This window comes from Cryptomeria japonica, chromosome 3, assembly GCF_030272615.1.
Source record: "Cryptomeria japonica chromosome 3, Sugi_1.0, whole genome shotgun sequence".
Classification (NCBI taxonomy): Eukaryota; Viridiplantae; Streptophyta; class Pinopsida; order Cupressales; family Cupressaceae; genus Cryptomeria; species Cryptomeria japonica.
This window is the reverse complement of record NC_081407.1, coordinates 381,104,401-381,127,902: the sequence shown is the minus strand read 5'-3', so window position 1 is coordinate 381,127,902 and position 23,502 is coordinate 381,104,401. Positions and strand designations below refer to the sequence as shown.

Sequence of the window (23,502 nt, the reverse complement as noted above, 5' to 3'; positions counted from 1 at the left end):
TTTGTATTTGCTACTTTATAATTGATTTTGAGGTTCAGACTTTAAAGTCAAACCATGTGAAAATGTACCCTAAGTATGGAATGTGCACTATAACCACTCTCTAAGAAATTAGGATGGCTTTAAAGAATTAAAAAGAAAACATCATTATTTCTCTTTTTAAAAAAGTGCATTTGATGATGACCAATTGAATCAAGTTAGGAGAAACCAGAATGTATGAGCTTCATCATCAATAATTGCATCTACCTGATGGATTGTACTTCATAGCAACTAGCCACATTGGCTCCATCTGCTTTGTGTTATTTCGTAGTTTGTATTTCATGGGTTGGCATTTGTATTTTCTAGTTTGTAATTGATTTTAAGTATACTATGCAATAATGCACTATGACTATGTAGAGTGCTTGGTAATATCTCTCACTCTCTATGCAAATAAGACGGCTCCAACTTTTTTATTTTTTTAAATCAGTTATTTCTCTCTTTTTTATAATTTTCAGCATTTTTTGGGTTCCCTCCCAAGAAATTGAAACTTTCTTTATCATTTGTTAGTTGAGAAATTCCCAAGAAAGAAATATGCTTCTATGCTCCTCAACAGCCCAACATTCATTCTAATGGTCACGGCTCTATCTATTCTTGATATCAAGAGCTCTCATTATCAGTTTCATTTTTACCACCAAGAGTTTTGGTTCCTCCATAGATGCAATACTCACAGAGTTCTCACAAGTTAGACATGGTGGTGAGAACTCGCCAAAAAACTTGCTGCCAATTTTTCATAAACTCACTGCAGTTTTTTCGCAAATACTTGTCATACCTCTACCACATTTTTCAGGTAAACTTGCCAAATCAGTATAAAATCATGTTTACACCTGAAATTAAAAAATTATTGCAACTATAGCATTTTCGGGATGTGATTGGGAACGACTAAGGCAACTTAGGGCATGCAACTGAAAGAAACTTAGGGCACATTTTGACTAAAATTAGTGTCACAGAATCAGACATTAGATTGAATGCCAAACATAAATAAAATATTTTAGTATGCAAGCTTCTAATTACTATCAAATTATCAATGATGATCATGTTTACAAATTACAATATAGCTTTTAAAAAGAAATCTAGCTAACAGCCACCAAAACTTTCTGTCTACTTCTCATTTAATGAATTCCAAAGTTCTGCAGTTAGCAAAAACGCATACTGACTGAAAACTTTATATGAAAGGCAAATTTTCAAACAAATCAAAAAATATAATTTACACTAATGTATTTCTTTTTTGGTCGACATCCATTAAGTGTTTCTTGGCAAATTTACATTATTACATTATTCAATTTGATATCTGTGATTCTGTGATTCAAAATAAAAACAAATCCACAATAACGCTTGCAAGTAATGTGCAAGTTTTGCAAGTACTATGGATGAGGCACTTGTTGAGGCTCCTGCTGAGAATATTGCAGCTATACCATCCACTTCCGCGTCACCCACACAGTGACAGCAGACTTGTTTGAGTTGTAGTTGTGGGCAAGATTTATGATTTGTAATTTTTATTGATGTTGAAAGTTTAAGTTCAAATGTATTCAGAGGTTGAACTTGTTTATGAAAAATAAATTGAATGAATGATTCAATAATCGGATAATTACATTGAGAGATATACACACGTATATATAGAGGTTACAAGACGATGTTCTATAAATAGAACTAGTCGTTAAAGTGAAATCAAATAAGCTTAAAAAGCTAAATATAGCTTAAAAGGCTAAATAATAAAAAGCTAACTTAACAAGCTAAATAAGTCAACTAAAAAGCTAAATAGCTAAATAAGTCGACAACTAAGATGACTGCTAAAAATAGAAGATGACCATTATAGAAGATATTAATATTATTTTAACAGTTTGTGGGTCTAATATAATATTAAACTATAATTTTGATTTATATATCATGGAAATCACTTAATATGTTCTACAAATTCAATTATATGTGTTCTTTTGAAGAATAGTTTTAAAAGTGTATATATTTTCAAATGTTCGATAAATTTGCCGAGTTTTTACCAAGTTAGAAATTTATTGTATTATGAACATATTGTATTCCACAATCTGAAGAGTTAGTTCATTCAGCTTTAAATCTAAAAGCACTTGAATGGATCTATACAAACTGACCACTTAATAGTAAATACAGCATAGCACATAGGAACCCTCTCCAGCCCTGATTTCTTCCAGAAATTCTCAGCAAAAAAGATTATCAACCAGTTTGGAGTAAGATTCTACTACCATTCAGTTGCTCTCTTTTAAGTTGATCTGCCTGACGAAAGGAACAAAGCAAAATAAGGCCCAGAGGAAATGAATCAAGATGGCCAGGGAGAACATCCTTGATTTCATGCTTGTGAACATTGATATAATTTCTTCCTATCTTTCTAATGATACAAAAACATAATCTATGCTCTTACACACTTGATAAAGAAGCATTTATAAATATGGTGTTCCTCTTAATTGAAGAATTTTTTAACATAAGCACAAATAATTGAGGAAGAATTTTTTAAAATAAGCACAAATAATTGAGGAAGAGTTTTTTAACGCATGCACAAATAATTGACAACCTTACCAATCCATATTCATACATGTATAAATAAAAGTAGCATCACATTTCCGAAGAGTCATGGTTTCAACACATTATAATGATATTTTAACTTAACTGACTCACTAACCCAAGTTAAACTTCTAAAGGGGTGTTAATTAAAGCAATTATTACCATATTCAATTTTTGATAATTTTGATTGGTTCATTTTGTAACCTGTTTACAAGGAAAAGATGAGAAATAAACATCTCAGTATGGAAGGCAATATACTTACAGCAATCATAACGCTCTCATTGAAAATAAGAGGTGATATGAACACCCAGAATATATCATAAAGGAAGGCACAGCTTAACAGAACAGCTGCCACCTACAAAATGCATATCAGCAGTAATTCAAAAGTGACAGATTTCAAAGATATAGCCAACAATGTAAACAATATAAAGGTGTATAAAGGTAATACCTTGATATTTGGCAACCGTGCTATTTGGAGAACCGTGATCATCAAAGATATACCCTGTGAAATAGGCCTATCATTAGTTCAAAGACAAATAAAGAAGCACTAATTTGAAATTAGATCAATAATCTTATTGTGCTTACTTTAATTCCCAGTTGCAGGGAAAAAACACAAACCTAAAAAGGTAAAGTGATCATTAAAACAACAGAGAAATAGATAATAACAAGTGATCAATGAAAAATAAAAGAGATCATAGAAGACACCAGGAAAATAGCAGCTGCAAGGGAGAACTAATACTTTCTCAAACAAAACATTCAGAGCCTCTCCACATAAGATTCGGTATCTTAAACAATGGCCAGATAGGATAAGGATTTTGATCTCACAAGGAAGAAGACTAGGCATCTATAACCATCCTTTATAAAATGGTTCGTTGTGTCTGTTCAAAGCATCAATGAATACCTCTATTATAGTTCACATTTTAAAGTTTTCTCAGTCGATCTAAAATAAGATGCATCATAGCAAACACCTAGAAAATAGCTGCTGCAAGGAAGAAATAATATTTTCTCAAACAAGACATTTGGAGTCTTCAAATAAGAACAAATAAATGAGAAAACAACAGAATATTTAATTAGATAAATGCCTGAAAATGCAGTGCCTGAAACTTGTAAACTATGGCCTGGACCTTGATGAGACTAGGGATTTTCATCCTAGAAATGAAAAAATTACACAGCTATAAGCCTCCATGAAATGGACTGTTGATGTCTGATTAGGGCATTGAAAGATAAAATATTCACTGTAGAAAGGCTATCATTGGATAATCAATTTGTTGTCCATTTTCCAATCAAAGTACAAATATTAGATGCATAGTTGAACTACTCACCAAAAGCAAAAACTCACCAAGGCCCAAAAACAAGAACTCAGCAACTAAAAAATTTGCTTAAATTTTATTAGAAATGAATTTTTTTTGCAAATTTCAATGAGGAGATGCATCCAATGAGTCAATAAATGAGTACGGAAAAGAAACAAGCTAAGTCTAGATATATTTGATTGATATAAATGTAAATTGGGTACAAAATGGCATCCTCATGTAGAATGCTGATGGCTGATAGAGTGAAACAAAAAGAAATAGCAAATTGTTTTTGTAAAACTAAAAGTAAATACTACATCAAAACTTTTTACATCTTCCTCTTCCCAGCTCTAGTGAAAACTTGGGGAGGGATAAAATTAGAGGGTCTAGTCCTAGAAGTCAGATGTGGCTCCACCACCTCACCAAAACGAGGTTGAGGGTAGCACCCCTCACGGGGGTCTGAGTGTGAGAAAGAGAGAGGTAGAGAGATAGATAGGTCTAGATCTAGGGAGAGAGAGGAGAGAATGAGATAGAGAGTGGTAGAGAGAGGGGATAGAGGAAGAGTGATAGGGATATAAATAGATCTAGAATTTGGGGCAGATAATGTGAGTGAGATAGAGAGAGTGAGAGAATGGTGATGGGAGCCTACTGATTACTAAAATTTGACTAAGTCTGAAAATTTAAAAGATCTTCTAAAACCTAGAATTTGCATTATAACTCCTAGAGATCTTAAACCACTCTCAAACATCCTACCAATATATACATGAAATATAACTTTAAGTATAAGTCACATTTCAATATGTCTTTACTCTTTTTCCTTTTTTATTCTTAAATGTTATATATGTCTTTTTTCTTTCTTATACTTAAATGTTATATAAGTCTTTTTCCTTTCTTATACTTAAATGGTATATTTCATGTATATATTCTAATGAAGAGAATGAGACTGACTTGAAAAAAAAATTAGATATTTTTTTGGCATGTTTGGGCCTCTTTTTTTATGCAGCTGAGTTTTTGCCAAAGACTTGCGGAGTTTTTGCCAAAGACTCGCCGAGTTTTTGTGAAAAACTCGCCAAAAACTCGGCAAGTTTTTGTGCGAGTTAATGGCGTAAATACTCGCCGACCAAAAAACCTTGCGAGTCTTTCAAAACTCGGCAAGTACTCTGCAAGTATTCCATCTATGACAGTAAGACCATCCAAATCTCAGCAAATCATAAACATGACTCTCCAGGGGCCCAAGTTAAATGCCAGCATCTCAAATGAAAGATTATTCCAATATTACAATAACTACATTTTTATACTACTAAATTCCAAACAATATTCAGAGTCTCAATGCAGCCAAATTATTTTGTATTTATGAAGGCCAATCTCATTAGCTGCATTTGTTTACTAGTATCAATGGAAACCTAAATTCGTGTTGATGGACTCTACTGGTGTTGAGAAGGAAATTAGTAAAATTTAAAAATACTAAAACTCATAAGAATACAGAAGGGCATGGAACTCAAAACAAAATATTTGTGCGTATCTACAAGTTCAATTTGGTATCCATGACATGAAAACATTTTAAAAGGACTCAGAACAAATAATGATTTCGTTAAACATTCACTTAACATGATAAAAGGCTATTTGTGAGAATGTATATAATTAGAAGATAGACAATCTTGTAAAGTCCACAAACAATGAGATGATGAGATATCTTGTGGAATTGACGGGATCTTAGAGCATATAATGTTTAATAAAACATAAACAAACAGTTAGAACAATTAAAGCATAGTCACCAATGGGTGTGGTATATAAGAATGGGAACATCAGTGCCATCTTAAATCAGGCTATTTTACATTTCCATCATAGTCATCTGGAGATGTGGGGGTAGATACCATTGAAATCATGGTCCATGAGTACATACATAAGGCTGCAACTATTTTATATACAAATATGGGCAGTGGAAGATTTAGGTGTGGGTACAAAGATGCAATCCTCACCCCTGTCCATGAATTTCTTCGTTACTGTGATTTATTTTTCATAAAGTTACAAAGATATGTAGTAACCATTATGAAGAAGGTATTCTGGTCTTTGAACCTGTGCTTCCTAGTGACCATGAATAAAAGATTAAAAAAGATCATATAATGTTGGAACAGATCTCTGACAATGTGGAATTCTGGCAAGGACTTAATAATATAATATTTATGTCCATTCCCACTAATATAATCATAGTGACAAGGTTGAACCGAGCATCAAATATTTATGGCTCTTCAAAACCTCAACTTGTTTAAGAAGGCAGAACCTTTTCTACTAAATAAACCAACATCTATTGAGCGCATTGACTTTAAAATCAGATCTCATTTTTTTTCATACAAACAACCTATATGCTTTAAAAACAATTATGGGCAATGAATGTTGCGGTGGTGCAGATGCTGCATCGAGATTTTGGCATCAATTGCATTATTGATCATAAATTAGATCATGTGGCAAGTTTTATTATGAAGATGTACAAATTGAGATTTTTGAGGCTATTTGCAACAGGGCCTTGAATAGGGAGACTTATGAGATAGTTCCATTTCCTAAATATTGTATGATAGTATTAGGGATCAAATTTGAAACTGCATAGTTTGGATTTTGGCCATTGAAATATTTATATTAAATTGTTTTCATATTATATTGTGGAATTATGCATAATCCATATGTGATATATCTTCCTTTTTTTCTGGAACATTTTAAGATTCCAATCATTGGCAAACCTTTTACCTTTTCAAAGCTGCCAAAACTTTTACCTATTCAAAGCTGCCAAACCTTTTGAACCTTGTTTGTAATGTCCCCTTTTGTAAAGTGCCCTAGTTTGCCCTAAATTACAATTCTCAGCCAATAATAGAGGGTTAGAAGGGGAGTACCTTTATCTCCTTAAAAGGGAAAAACTGAAAACAAGTTAGAAAATGACCTACAAATTATATTATATAAGCGAATAATAATTACAGACTGTATATGTAGAGATATAGATCATAACTTATTAATTAAATACAAGGTTATTTAACTAATGAACCCCAATCATAGCAAGCTAGGATGGGTAACTTGATAGGGTGTCTTAATAACTGTTCTCCCTTAATCAAGCCCCACTTGTCTAAACTGTTCTCCCTCTATCAAACCATACTCGTGAGAGTGTCTTTATCAACCGTTCTCCCTCATATGCCAGAGAGGCTGTCTGAACCATACTCCCTCATACGCTAAAGAGGGTGTCTGAACCGTTCTCCCTCTACTGTCAATCTCTTCTCAGAATATTCAGAATTATGCCAAAACCAGACTTAATAAACAAATATATATTCAGAATATTAATATACAGAATGTTGATTATTATCTATCTCAGATATTCACAAATGCTGTTATGTAAACCCAGTCATGTATATATATACTCTAAAGGTGTTGCACAGAAAGTCCATACCAGAAAGACACTTTTTCCCCAAATATTATTGTGTGGATATGAGCAGGCTCCAAAGCTTCGATTCTGATTTCTCCAGATCCGTAAACTCTATATTAATATTACTATTAAAGTCTGCATAAGAACATTATCAGGCTTCATATATTAAGCATACATATCAAGCACATTCCCATGCATACCACCAAGAACAAGGATGTTATTGTCTGTAACTTAGTAACAGTTCTGATCTGATCTGATCGATGGTAATATCACTGGAGGCTTTTAATTCCTTACCCTTATATCACTCAGTGTGAGGGAGAGGAGAGGTCATACCTCTTCATCATGTATGCCCTTTGGCAGGAGACACACCCTTTCACCCTTAGTGCCCTTTTAAAGAGTGCCACTATTCATTATTACTGCCCTTTGAAAGGGGCACAACCTGTCACAATCAGGTCTGCACTTCTTATTTAAATCATATCTGCAATTCTGATTCACAAATTATCCCCCCTCAAATGAGGTTCTCTTCTCCCTTTTATATTTCATGTTTGAGGGAGTCACAACTTGTCCTTCCATGTCTTTTGACCCTTCATTAACTTAATTGTATTTTAATTATATTTAGTTATATTCTTTTATATTTTTATTTTTATTTTATTTTTATTCTTTTGTTTTTTTATTTTATTATTATCATTTAATATTAAATATATTCCAGAGTGGGGACATTACATTGTTACTATGCTGGTTACTGATGAGGCATTAGTTTTAGATCTTGAGGACTTTGCTAATGTCCCTGCTGCATCATATTAGTAAGTACTTTTCGTGTCATCTGCCTAGAGCTGGTCTATGAATGGTAGAGGCATCACAGTTCAAACACCCATTGCTGCTCAGCCACAGAAAGTGGTCAAGACATTATTTAAATCTTTTGTGTGCAATTATTCCTGAATCCTCTTTCTTTTAAACATTATTGATCTCAATAAGTTTTGACTTTGTATCTATTCATCTTTATGGTTTGAAAAGATGCAATCTTTATTTGCAAAAAATTAATGGGGACTGGAGGAAATCCTAATGAACTCAAGTAGTGCGGTTCTCCCTATAAATCCAATCTAGGATTGTTCTCCTTTAATCAACAAACAAAAGATTCTCTCTAGAAGCATATAATTTTCCAAAAAGTTGTTTTTGATCTAATCATATGTGAGTGTCATTTATCAGCCAATGGTCAAATAGCACCAATTCAATCTACAGAGAACATCCTAACCTTAATGGTTTGTAGAGCTTTCTGGTCAAGGATTCAATAGTTATCATTTTAGATACACAAAATGTTCATATCATAAAACATTTTAAAGTTTCTCAAGGCACAAAAAAAAAAGTCACACAATGGCCAAATCACAATATAATTATAGACAGAACACCTCCACCCTGAATAATTCTATTGTTCGCAACCCTATAGCTCCTCGGTTACAAAATATACAATTCTCTGAAACTGTTTTATGTAAGAAAATAATAATGTAACTGTCATATGAACGAAGTAATATTAGACATTCAGAGGAGCAAGTAAAGGCAATATTTAATGCCCTTCCAAAATCCCCCATGAAGGCGTTGCTGAGAAGACTGTTTTGAAGCTAACGAGGGAGTCCCCTTCCCATCTGCAATAAAGTTACATATGACTATAAATCCTCACAGCAATCCAGGGACTGCAAGAGCCAGTGCCATATGTCATGACTTTGAGGGGGGGATTAATTTTGTGTTCAGCTAAGGTTTGGCACACTTACAAACAATTAAGAAGAAGCTCAAGGGACTTGGAGAGGTCTTGTGGTTGCTAAAACACACCAGGTTCTCATATTTAGGTGGAAACAGAATCTCTGCTCTAATTGAGAGATGAGTAACTGGACCCTGCAACAGTATCCAGAGCTCAAAAAGAACTTTGTAGATCTAAAAATCAGTTAAATCACCATAGCATTACACTCCAAAAACTTGCAATTAACCCCAAGTAATCACCACAAACCTCATTTGGCATGTCCTTTCCTGTATTTTTTCAGAGTTTTCAAAAAGTGGTTCTGAAATTTTTTATGTTAGGAGACAAAATAAAAAAATGGGAAAATTAGAAAATTTTAGAAGGCTTAATGCTAGAGCATTCTAAATTTTCAAATTTAACTTTGAATTGATTAATTTTTTAGTTAAAAATTTAAAGACCAATGAGGATTTTTCATTTAATTATATCCTAATGAGGGTTCTATATACAGCATTGGGTCACCCCTAAAATAGTAGCCTGTGTCTGATGAAGATAGCACTTGCCTATTATTTTAGAAGCAGCCTTATATATTTTTAAGTAAACCCTCTTAGGTAAAAGTTAATTGTATATCCTACTAGCTTTTTATAATTGGAACCTTTTTCCTGTGTATAATTCTTTCCAATCTCTCTGCACTACATTTCATATGAAATAACAAAATCAAAACTTTCACTATTTTTATGTTTATACTATTTGTTTTTAGCTACCTGAGTTTTTTCAATTTTAAAACCAGAATATTGAATTCTGTTTACACTTTTGCCACACCATATCAATGCTGTGTAAATGGAATGCTACTATGGGTTATATTACTTGTGAGACGATAGAACTACCAAGTTTTTGGGAAAGAATATGACTACTCTGTCTCTAAATCCCAAGTAGTCAGGAACCAACTCTTTGTCCTTGTATGAGACGCTTAGATAAAGCCTGCTTGAAATTGTCAATAGTAATAAACCTTATAATTGCTAGTTATAGTGAGACGTTTTTACTGGAGCCAATCACTTACACTTCAATTTTGACCTACATATTCTGGAGAAAGAGAGAAACCCATTGGAACATATCACTTGGCCAAAATCCCACCATATTTCTTCTTGATAAAATTCCACTCGTATTATAAAAGGGCACTGTGTTAGGAAGTTAGCCTAAGCCACGCTTCTACACTTTGAATGTGTGAACATAACAAGACACGCACTTAAGGAAATCATTTCAAATAGAGGTAGTACACACTCAAGTTTTTCAAGCCATATGACATAATTCTTTTGAGTGTAGACCATTATCTCCAAAGTTATCAATTTCCCTATATTTTCCTTCTCTTTCAACCATCACCTAGTCATGTCATGTGAGAACTGTTGGGCTATGGTTTTTCTCACATTTCTCTTCTCTCTCAACCATCTCCTAGTCATGGTGTGTGAAAACTGTTGGACTTTGGCTTTAAACTGTGAATGAGGAGGTGTGCATTAGAGATGGTAGCAATTCTCAATGGTAGCAGCTGAGAGTTGATCAGAAATTCCCAAACATTATCTTTTAAGCATATGAGTTGGTTCAGTGCTCTGGGGTTCAAATTTTAGTCTTCAAGTCAGCATCATTCTCCTGTTTAGGTATTGGTTTCACTTAATTCCTTGGAATTTTGAGATGGTTTTCTCTGTGTACTGATCTCCCTTGCAGAATTTTTTGTGTTAAGATAGGTGAGTAACCATGTGTTTGTTGTTTTTCAAGTCAGCTTTGTCTTTAGCTCTACCTCCTCTATGGTTTGCCATAATATTCTCACGTGGCGAGGAAAAACTCTAAAAAGGACTGTTTCCCTTCCACCTCCAAGGAGACCAAAAAAAATAGATAAATTGGCACTAAAATAAGAAACAATTAGATCACCATAATGATTCTCCATCTAATGTTGGCTGTGATTTCCTGAAGAAGGTTAAAGAATTAGGGAGCTATTCACAAACTAAAAAACTTAGTGTTGGCAGAGATCCTGTTTTTTATTCTCCCATTCCTGCTCCCCATGTCCAAAATCATCATCACTACTCAGTTTTTAAAAATACTGTGGCCATAAATGAGTTCAATTAGAATTGGATTACTAGGCACTTGAAGCCCTATCTGATTAGAACTAATGATACTGTCAGGAAAAAGATATAACCCAGTGCTGCAGAGATTTCTGCACTTACATCCATGTTATCAAATTTCCTTGCTACCCATGTTGACCCAGGCCCCTCTACCCAACACCCAGCTGCGGCAAGCAATAACATGGGCAGGGTTGTGGTTTACTTTTGGTGACATTTCATTGGTCACTTTACCATGGGTATATACCAAGTGTTAAGAAGCTTTGCGAAGGTGCAAGTGATGCTTGACTTGTAACACACAAAACAAATGTAGCCTCGTTTATCTACTAGTTAACTGCTCAAAGGGTAACAGATATTAAAAGTAAAAATTCTCTTTTATGGAAAAACTTTTGAAAGAGAAAGAAGAAATGGAAAAAATATTACTAGAACATCTTGTCCGATCCACGCATAGGAAGCATGTTGTTTTGCAGCCCAAAAAACTGCAAAAGCGATGCAAGAAGGCAAAAGTGCCACCGATAGCAAGGAGACCTCCCCCATAATGGGAACCTTCATTTTCATATCAGCAAAGCGGCTTAATGGCCTAGCAAAAACATCATTTACACAGGAACGGAATTACATAAGAAAAGCTCATGACATGTCCAATGATATCAAAACAAATCATACATGTTAGTGCTCAAGCAAGAAGCGATAATGGGGATAAAAGTCCAAGTTGTACCTTGAAAGTAAAGACATCAAACAAACATACAAGCCCTGTATGACAAAGTTTTGTAACATTTGTTAGAAAGAGTTAAACACAAATGTTTATATGCATGTAAATTAGATGACCAAATATTGCAGATAAAGAGGGTGGTGTTATCCTTTTACAAAAACAATATTTCTCTTTACACCCAGACAACTTACACACTTGCAATCTAATTCAATTTAGTAAATTATTTTTGTAAGATACATGGAAGTTAGGAACAGTTGGAATAATCACCCAGAAAGATCTCAAACTTTTGTACTTATTCAATTTCAGAAAAATGATTTTGTATAAACAAAAAAATGTGGATGTGAAGGATAACATAGGGAAATAACCAAAATGATATAATGGATGGCAGTCTGAGATGGATAAATAAAAATTCCTCCATGCCCTGCCCAGTTTGCATTAAATCTTAAGATCATTTATTCCTCCAAACAAAGAAATCATTTACTTATTTTCTAAATAGAAATGCTCTAACAAATATGCTTTAGTACATTTACCTCATACATGAACTCATGAAATTGTAAACTAATATTGTGTTCCTGACAATTATTTGGCAAGTAAATTACCACATATAAATAATGAGTACTCTCTATTTCTGACATTTTATTTTTGTGTAAATATTACAAACGTATGCCACACCTTTTGGTCAGAGTTTCATGGAGACAAATACAGTATCAGATATGGACATGATATCAGATGCAAATATGGCAAATTTTCAAGATATTTTGAATCTTTGATACATCAACTTCATAGTTGGTTGGCTATTTATTAGAGGATTCAATTGTGTTTGTCTCCAAACAACTAATGTCAAATTTGTGAATACTTTTAGCATGAGCTACTGAACTGATCCATGTGGAAACTCAACTCAATACATGAGACACTTCAACATACACTAGCCTCGAGTATGGCTTCCATGTGTTTACTCTAGTGGAATCAAGGCACGGCTCCCATCATCCCTCTTAGCCAAACATCATCAAGTATCATATACTCAACTTTTGTCACTGAATTCCATGTCATTACAGATATGTCTGACCTTCAAATGAGATACCTGTTAGACAACTCTTGGATTCTTATGCTTCTCATCCAAACAGTCACTTCAGCTATAGTACAAAATTACAAATCCATATACATCTTTATTTTACAGTTCATCTCCTTTGCACCCCCACCAACAAAGCTATCACAAAGCAGCTTGCGATTATAGCTTCACATATACAGATTAAGCTTGCATGCTAAGATACATTATATTATGTCTTGATGTTAATCCAAGCCAGCCTACAAGCTAAAAAGTAAGTATATTGTACTCTACTTGTGTACAAAGTTTACATTAATATATCAATCTACACTTTTATTATCCAAGCTTTATTTTTGTGTCCTGTAGCCACTATTAACATGAGCCCATTCAAGTTGTGACCAAGACCATGCACCCATACCTGAGTCAGAAAAACAATGTTCATTTTCAATTCCCTGATTCTTGAACAGTATGTCCTAGACATGGAGCTGCAAAAGTTGTCACTTGGGTATGTGAAGGGCAGCACAATTTTCAAAAGTTATTGTGGATAAATAATATAGACTTCCAAGTATGTCTAAATTGTAATATAAACCAACGCACCTCTAAAGAAGAATCAAAAACCTAATTCAAAAAACCCCTAATTGTATTCAAGCCATGTTTTACCATAGCTCACCTTCAAACACAAAATGAGCAAAATGTTATGAAAATTTGTAGTGCAGATTTAAGCAGAGAAAAACAATAAACAGATAACACACAAATTGCGTGGAAAACCTGATAAAATTATACCACGAAAAAACCATGGGCAAAGACCTTTCATATTTCTATTTCTCAGAAAGTTATCCACTATTACAAAAAGTTGTGATAATGCATTGAGCAAAAACTACCACAAAACCAAAAAAGCCCTCAAAGTCTTTGAATCCAGTTTGAAGACTTTCCCAAATTAGAAATTCGGGGTGTACTTTTGCATGTCATCCACATGTCACATGCCCAAAACATATTTCCCCACCTTTGACATGGCAAGGGAAGCTACTGCAGCCCCCTTGCAACCTCTCGTCACTTGAACCTTTGGTAGAATTTAAAGGCCTTCGGCCCCACACGACAAGTACAAAGAGTAGACTATCATAGTACTCATTGTTGACTCCTCATCACTACAGGAATAACAAAACTGATTTCATATTCCAACAATCTCCCACTTGAAGTCAAGTTTTCACCTCGTGGATATCCTGGCCATCAAAAAAACAATGTCAATGCTGCCTATCATCAAGTAATGTGCAAGCTTAGAGAAGTATTACACCAGATGAACTTCTCTCTACCTATGGATATCTGCTAGGTTTATCTAAGTGTAAATTTTGGACAAAGAGATCTGTCTGCCTTCAACCATCTCTCATACAAAGTAATATCGAATATCAATATGCTTTGTTCTAACATGATATGTTCAGTTTTTGCTAAGTCTAATCACTCTAGATGTCACAATGCAACACCATGTTATCTTGCTTAACCTACAATTCATCAAAAAGTCTATGAAGCCAAATTGCCCCCTTTCTAGCCTGTGTTTCTACCATATATTAAGCTTCAGTAGTGGACAAGGCCACCACTTCTGCAACTTTGAGACCAACTAAAAAACCTCCACCTAAGAAGAAAACATACACTATAGTAGGTTTTCTCTTATCTCTATCTCCACCAAAATCTGCATCCACATATCCATTAACCTGAAGAATGCTCGCACTATAACACAATGGAGCATCAGAAGTGCCACTCAAATACCTAAAGATGCACTTCACAACTATCCAATGATCACAACCTATATTTACCATGAAACAACTAACTACTCCCACTACTTGTGCAATGTCTAACCTGGTGCACCCCATGGAAAACATGAGACTACCAATTGCTCATGAGTAGAGTACATGAGACATTTATATCTTCTCCACTTCTATGCTAGGGCACTATTATGAATAAAATTTAATATCAACAAGAAATCTTTTCCACATGTTAAAAACCAATTTTTCTTATTTCATCATGAAAATGGGACAATGAGAGACTAGGACCAAGACCCACTTTCACTTGAACATTGGAATACAAATCCACAAAAGGGTGATTGTATTTGACTAACTCTTGTCAAAGAGAGTCAAATGATAGTACCTTAGGGCTTTTACTCCTTCGCTGCTTTGGAAAGTGAATGAGTTTGGAATGATATCAAACTAGGATCTAAGTATGAGACAATGAAATCTTGGGTACAAAAATGAGCCAAAAATACAAAGGTGCACCTATATCTAGAATTTGGGGCTATTTCCTAAGGACACAGTCACCCAGGGCATCTTTGTCTTTGGACTTCTACACACCAACCTAGATCTGAGCTCCTAAGATCCTAAACTGTATGCCTGTCAAATCTAGAGTTGTTTCTTGAGGACAAGGTCACCTAAGGCGTTGTCTGGACAGGGTCACACAGAGCGCTCTGGTCCAAGGGTTTCCTATCCAAATTTACTATGGTGACTTGTCTCTATGCCTTGAGCGTCTCTGGAGCCTTTTGTCTCTATTGAACACCTAGAGCTGCACACGAGGAGAAAAATGGTGTTTGGGTGGTTTATAGGGGTTTGCCTAGGTCAAACCCTAGGTTTGGATTTAATGCTTAAATTGAATTGAAATTGAATTGGAAATGCTCGAATTGAAATGACTGACTGAAATGATTATACCTTTAATTGATGAAGCAATGTTCTTAGGATAAGTCCTCCATGTGTTGATGCAATAACATGATAAATCACATAAAATCCACCATGAAATCATAATTGAAACATGATTGAAGATGCCTTGATATAGTTTGCTGCTCCTTGAAACAGATCTACTCTTGAAGTGTTGCTCTTGAATTGGAATGATAGCATAATGAGGAGATAAGAATGTGATCATGAAATGAATTGAAAGAGATGCCTTAGATAAGGATTTCATAATAAAATCACCTTTAGGCTGACTTAGAATTATTAATTTTTCACACAGAGCTATATTTGAATAGAATAGGACCACCTTATTATCATCCCGCAATTTGGGAAAAAAGCATCAAACCAAGATGCATGGGGCGTCCCGGTCCCGCCAATTTCGGCCCGTCTTTTTAGGGATGCAATATAATAGAGTTCTAATGCCAAAAATAGATTTGTATGAAAATAAATGATGTTTCGATGGGGTAAACGTGTCTTGAGATTTGAAATGGGGCAAGATTTATAATAAATTAGGATAATAAAAGATAAAGGCACACCTAGAAATAAGGGCCCAAATAAGAGTGTGATGATGTATTAAAGTGGAATAAGACTCATAACATTGAATTAAATATTAAAATAAATCAATAAAGCCCCTCTAATACATAGAGGATTGGGAAATACTAAAATCAGTGCTAGAAAAGAATGAAATTGGACACCCTAATATAAGATGTACAATTTATGATGCTACATTTCCTTTCTTTTTGTCTTTGTATCCTCATCCTAACAATTTCATTTGCGTTTACTATGTCCTCCATTTCAAACTCCCTAGCAAGCTAAGATTTTGAACTGATGATTATATGCATGTTGAGACTTGCTACCAACATATCATCAACATACAAAAGAAAAATAATGGAATTGCCACCTTCATATCTTCGAAAACAGGCACAATAATCAACCTCACATCTACTAAAACCCAAACTCAACATGAAGGAATCAAACTAGTTATACCAACACCTTGATGCCTTTTTCAATCCATATTGCAATTTGTTCAACTTGCAAACTGCATTCTCCTTGCCTTTTTCTTCAAAACCTTATGGTCGTTCCATGTAAATTTCCTCTTAGTATTGCATAAAAAGATGTAATGGTAAAATTGCTTGGCTATTAACTTAGAAAAGATTACAATTTATAGAAATTAAAAAACACTATAGATATTAATGAAGTCACCTACTTCTAACTACCTACAACTGTATATATCTAATATGCCAACTAACTTATTACATTATTGACCATTAACAGTAAAGAAATATTATTCTAACACCCTCCCTTAACGGTCAATCTATCAAAAACACCAAGTTGCCCCCTGAATTTTACAAACTTATCTAGGCTCAGCGACTTGGTGAGAATATCTTAAGTCTAATCCACTGTCGAAACATACTGCAACTAAATTGATCTGTCTTCTACCACCTTGCGAATGTAAATGAAGCTCGACATCCTTGGTACGTTCATGGAAGACTAGATTTTTGGCCAGTTTGAGTACCCCTTGATTATCACTATACAAGGGAGAAGGACCTGCTTGCGGCATCTGCATGTCAGAGAGCATCCTCCGGAGCCAAACTGCCTCACATGCAGCCTTGACTATTCCTCGGTATTCGGCTTCAGTCGAGGAAAGAGCCACGACCTGTTGCTTCTTGCTACTCCAAGTGACGACACCCATACCCAAACTGAATACGTACCCAAAAGTGGATTTTTTGTCATCCACTGATCCTACCCAATCTGAGTTAGTATAACCAATCAACTTTGGATCATTGCACCTACTATACAAAATGCCATAGTTTGAAGTGCCTTTCACATAGCGCAGCACTCAATTTGTTGCAATCCAATGATCAACTTTTGGGGTTGTCATGAAGTGAGAGTGTAGCTGACAGCAAAACAGATGTCAGGTCTAGTGGCAGTGAGGTAGATGAGGTTGTCGACTAGTTGCCTGAATTCGGTATCATCTACTGCAGGTGAATCAAACTTGGCTGATAACTCCAGCCCTTTTTCCATAGGTGTGGAAGCAAGTTTACAATCCTGCATGCAAAACTTGTCAAGCAAACTACTAGCATACTTGGACTGTGAAATAAAGATACTGTCATCAGTCTGCCACACTTTGACACCTAAGCAATAATGGAGAATCCCCAAATCTGTCATGTCAAAAGCTTGGCACAAGTCTTGTTTGATGGTTGTAATCAAATGTGTTGAATTGCCAGTAATGATCAAGTCATCCACGTAGACAACAAGAAAAAGGATATCATCACCAGAGAGTTTGACATACAAATTAGTGTCTGAGGGATTGCGCTGAAAACCATGTTCAACCAAATACTAATCAATCTTGAAGTACCAAGTCCGAGGGGCTTGCTTCAGGCCATAGAGGGCTTTTACCAATCTGCAAACCTGACATTCCTTACCAAGAACCTTGAAGCCAGGAGGTTGAATCGTATAAACTTCTTGCAACTCACCATTGAGGAATGCACTCTTAACATCCATCTAGTAAAGTTTCCATCCAAACTGAGCTACAATGGCGAGAAGAAGACGAATTGTGCTCATCTGGGCAATAGGAGCAAAAGTCTCCTCGTAGTCAATGCCCTCCCGTTGTGTAAATCCCCGAGCAACCAATCTGGCCTTGTACTTATCCAAAGTACCATCAGCATGATACTTGACTTTATAAACCCATTTACAACTGATAGGTTTCTTCCTAGGAGGCAGATCAAAAAGAACCCAAGTGTTATTCTTCAGAAGACTGGTATTTTGTCTCCATAGCCTTTTCCCACTCAAGAATGCCTTTAGCCTCAGAATATGTCTAGGGTTCATGGATGTTGTAGATGTTGGCCATTAGTGCAAAGTTGACTGTATTATGTTGCTTTCTCTTTCGACGAACTGATCTATCCTTAAGAAGCTCATCATCACGAAGATCTCCTATTGTCTTGACCCACCATTTAGGCCTGAGGGTAGAAGTACCAACATCTGGCATTGGAGGAACAACATCCCCTGGAGTTTCTAGAACAAAGTCATCTGGATGTGAATCCTGTGAAAAATCAGGTGGTGCTAGATCGGTAGATTCCTCATCTTCAGAGTCAGAATGCTCTGAAGCCCTCCCATCATGGGAGCCAAGAGGAAGACGAACACCAACATCAGAAGTCTTCATAGACTGAGTCTCGAGACTAGGAGTAGTAGAAGGCATAAATGGACTAGTAGCCTCATCAACCACAACATCACGACTGAAAATGAGATGATCTATCTCCACATCAATCAACCTATAGGCCTTGTGGTTGTCGCTATAACCAATAAACATAAGTGTTTGGCTCTTTGAATCCAACTTAGCACGCTTGGCGTCTGGAATACATACATGAGCGGTAGAACCAGACTTTCAAATGGCCCACTTTAGGTTTGCGTCCTGACCAGGCCTCTTCACGTGTCATCTTCTTAACGACATGCGTCAATGACTGATTCAAGAGGTAGACTGCAATGTAAACTACTTCAGCCCAGTGTTTCTTAGGAACATTGCAATGCTCTATCATAGAACGAGCCATTTCAGTAATGGTGCGATTTGTACATTCAACGACACCATTCTGCTGAGGGGTGTACGGTGTGGTGAGTTGGCGTTTAATGCCATGTGTAGCACAAAATGTAGAGAAGTCATTGGAACAAAACTCCCCCCACTATTTGACCTTAGAGTGACAATCTGAGAATCGGATTCTTTCTCAACTAAGGCCTTAAACTGCTGAAATGTTTTGAACACATCTAATTTATTTTTCAGAAAATACACCCACATTTTACGACTGAAATGGTCAACAAATAACAAGTACCTGCAACCAGTAATAGAAGGTGTATTCATTGGCCCACATACATCAGCGTGAACCAATTGAAGGACCTTGGAGGCTCACCAAGAATTGCCATCCAAGAATTGTGTCCAAATCAAGACCAACAACAAGAGTTGTAGTGGGTAATCTATTGATCAAGAAACAAGGTGTAAAAACAACCTCAACCCAAAAAAATTGCTCCAAATACTTAGAATACATCTAGCTCACTCCATGACTGTACAATTCATGCGATCAGCAACACCATTTTGTTGTGGCATCGTCCTACAAACCATCAAGTGCCTTCCAATGCCATGCTCACTACAAAACTAGTTAAACTCTCCTAAATTGAAAGATACCCACTTATACATAGAAAATAATTCAAACAAAATTCACCAGTAATATCAAAGGAAGAGGATTTTATACTATTAGAATTGAGCCATCATTCAAGAACAGACAACGAATGTCTCTCTATCAAATCTTAGAATGCATTCAAACAAGAAGAACACCACTATATGCATTAATCGGAAACAGGTAGCGAAAACAAAATCTTAGCTTTCAAATTATCATTCCCAACCCTCAATCATACATTGAAAATGAAAAGGATTGCATACTATTCCTCTTGTATAATATGCTTCTAAATATTCGCCTTGCTTAAATATTAATGACAAACCTTTATCAATTCATAAGCTTATTGTCTCTTAGTATCGATGTGCGAACTTTCCCTCGATTGATGGATTATTCAGGATACCCCCACACCTTATCACTAATCCTCCGGTCCAACTACTCAGGTTCTAACTCTAATCACAATAATTCCTAGCTTTGCCATGTCAAATACAATGGCAAAGACAGGTAACTCACCTTATAATTGCAGTAGTAGGCTTTGACACTTTATCTTAATTCTAATGTTGTATCTAGTAGAAAATCCCAGTGATCATACTTCAACGGTGAGTAAGGCTAAGGGTGTCTGATATAAAATCAGTCACACTGCTCCTGTGAATAATCTTTAGTGAGTCGTGGTCAAATTCATACCATAGATAAGGTGCTAATGCCAAGAAACAACAAAAAATGGCTTCCAGGCAAGAACCGCACCAATATGGGAATACAAAGACACTTTGCTCAAACTTTGATATTTCAATGAATCGAACTTTATAATATAGCTCAAGATCTTTTATATTCCCTTTCTATTAAATCGAATCCCCTTCAAATCAAACTCACACCTAGAATAATAGTTCCGCTCTTTAATTATTCACGATGGCATTATCAAACTAAAGAATAATTAGCATGATAGACAAGCTCACCTTTAATTAATTGAAAGAATACTATTCTCCATTCATTCCTTGCCCAAACATTAGACCAACGGCCAATATCTATGATTAATAATATATCAATCTTCAAACTTTAATTAAAGGGAACCACATAAATATTGTTTGCAAGTTGTGGCAACAGTCCTAGTAAAAGTCCATTATTAAGTGTCTATTTTTATTCTTGAATCAACAATATACCTCTACAAATTTGTCTCCAATGGACACTTCACAAATTTGGCTCAGCTTTGAACTCTATCGCAAACCCACTCCCAGGAAGTGTTAGGTTTTCATCTAACCCTTCTAATCAATTGAAGATTTTGTCCTAAACTTCTCATAAATTGTTTATCAAATCCAAAGCATATCCAATACATCACTGAGGGCCCCCTTATAGAGATCTCTAAGAAGTATCTACTAGAGAAATATATATAATAAAGTAACAATATAATAATATTTTATTAATTTATTATTATTTAATTAAATTAATTAATATTAAGTCATCCTTTGAATTTTTTTTAACAATAAAAATTAATTTAATTAATTTTCACCTTAAAAATTGGGGACATTATCTATTCTCAAACATTTTATAATCTTACCCTTTTGATAATCTATCAGAGCTTTAAACTTCTTAAAATAAGAAAATATTCAAACGACTTCTTGAGAAGATAAATCCAAATCTTACAAGAATAATCATCTATAAATGAAACAAAATATGACGAACCCCAATAGATGTTCGACAAGCTTCCCAAGTATCTGAATGATATATTCTAAAAATCTTTGCTTTTGGTAGCATTTCTAGAAAAACAATTTATTTTGTTTTCCAAACAAACAATATTCACAAAAATTTAAATCTCTATATTTGGCACTTGAGAGAAGATTTCTATTTAGTAGTACATTGGGACCATGTTCACTCATGTGGCCTAGCAATTGATGCCAGGTTGATACTAAACCCATACCTGCATCAGACACCACTGCAACCTCTTCATTGCTAGTTTCTCACCAGCCTATAGAGATTGCCAACTTTTTCAACCTCTAAAACAACCAACGCTCCCTCCATTACCTTGAAACAACTATTTCCTCCACTAAATTGGTAACCTTGTTCATCAAAAACTCCAAGTGACAACAACTTTTTCTTCAATTTTGGTACATGTCGGACATGCTAAATAGTCCTTACCACTCCACCAAACATCTTGATTCTTACCTAACCTTCCCAGATAGCTTCACAGGGATTGTCATTTCCCATGTAAACCATAACTCCATCACATGATTGGTACGAAGAAAACCAATCTCTTTGTGGAGTCATGTGAAAGGAGGCACCAGAATCAAGAATCCAAACATGAAGTAAAGAGCTTCTCAGATTAGCAATTAATACCTCTCTATCTTTCAATGCTGTTTGAACATCTATTGTGTTTAACTTAAATGATAGCAAACTAGGATTTTCTATGCTTTCTTGACAACTTGCAATCCTTTTTGACATGTCCATTTTTGCCGCAGTTCCAACATTTTACTCTTTTCCACCCCTTGGATTTGAACCTCGTTTGTCCACACTCAATATTTCCTCTTTCCAAAATTCTACCTATTGCAATAAAGGCTTCATTTGAAGGAGATCCATAAGATGCCTTTTGCCTTAAATCTTCAAAAATTGATTCGACCACCACATCTTCAAAGACCAATTTCCCACTTGGTGTTGAGAAACTAAGAGCCATAACCAATTGATCCCAAGTCAGGCATCGAGCACAATAATATTGTTGCCTTATCCTCCTTTGATTTTAACCCCCACTAAAGGCAACTTGTTTGTGTGTTGAAATTGTTCAAATGATCCATGACTGATGAATTGTCACACACCCTCAAAATATACGATTGTTCATGTAACAAAATTTTATTTGCCAATGACTTCATCTCATATAGCTTTTCAAGCTTAGTCCACAAGTTGCATGCAATTTTCCCCTCTACAACATTGAATATTACTAAATCTACTACAAATAATTGGATCGTTGCTCTAGTCGTGCTATCCTTTTAATCCATCCTAATACACCTAGATCATGGCTGCCAGATTAGATGTTGTACCTTTGAGAACCAAGGCACATCCATCCTTCACCAATTAAGCTTGAAACTTAAACCTCCTTAGAGTGAAATTAAAACAATCAAACTTTTGCACCTCAAATCTAGTAACCCTACTCCCTGTCAGTTCACTTCTCAAAAAACACAAGTTCCACACAAAAAACCTCACTCTAATACCAATTGTTGTGAAAATTTATAATGCTGATTTAAGAAGAGAAAAACAATAAATGGATAACACACAAAATTACATGGAAAGCCTGGTAAAATTATACCAAGAAAAAACCATTGGCAAAGATCTTTCGTATTTTTATTCTCTAAAAAAACCATCCACTGTTACAAATAAGTGAGATAATGCATTAAGCAATAACTAACTCCCACAAAACCCAAAAAAAAACCCTCAAAGTCTTCAAATCCAGTTTAATGAAGAATAAATACCCTTCATTGTCTAACTCATAGTTTGCAAACTTGTAGAGTATTCAATGAGTTGCCAACTACTCATGATTCTATTTCATGGCCCACTTTTCACATGGTTAACTTGTAACTTTATGAATAGTACGGTAAAAAGGTAAAAAATGCACAAAAACAAAGGAAAAAATTGGTATTTTAACTATCCTTATCGCATGCCCTAATTTTGGCATGTTTAAAACGTGGCCACAAAAAACAAGCCCTAGACTACATAAACGTGCCCTAAAAATGCCTTTATACTCAAAAACATGCCCTAAAATATGATTGAACAATGTAAATTTCCCATTTTCTTGCTCAG

At 35.1% G+C, this 23,502-nt stretch overlaps 1 protein-coding gene across 1 annotated transcript in view; it reads right to left on the bottom strand.

The window, feature by feature from the left end:
* The window catches only part of LOC131044701 (signal peptide peptidase-like 2), an 88,023-nt gene that overhangs the window by 29,889 nt on the left and 34,632 nt on the right, over positions 1–23,502 (bottom strand). Inside the window, exons 7-10 of the mRNA XM_057978080.2 lie at positions 11,813–11,847; positions 11,521–11,677; positions 3,014–3,067; positions 2,828–2,920 (exon numbers count right to left, since the gene is read on the bottom strand). Of these exons, the coding sequence (XP_057834063.2) occupies positions 2,828–2,920; positions 3,014–3,067; positions 11,521–11,677; positions 11,813–11,847 (339 nt within the window). The remainder of the gene's footprint in view (positions 1–2,827; positions 2,921–3,013; positions 3,068–11,520; positions 11,678–11,812; positions 11,848–23,502) is intronic.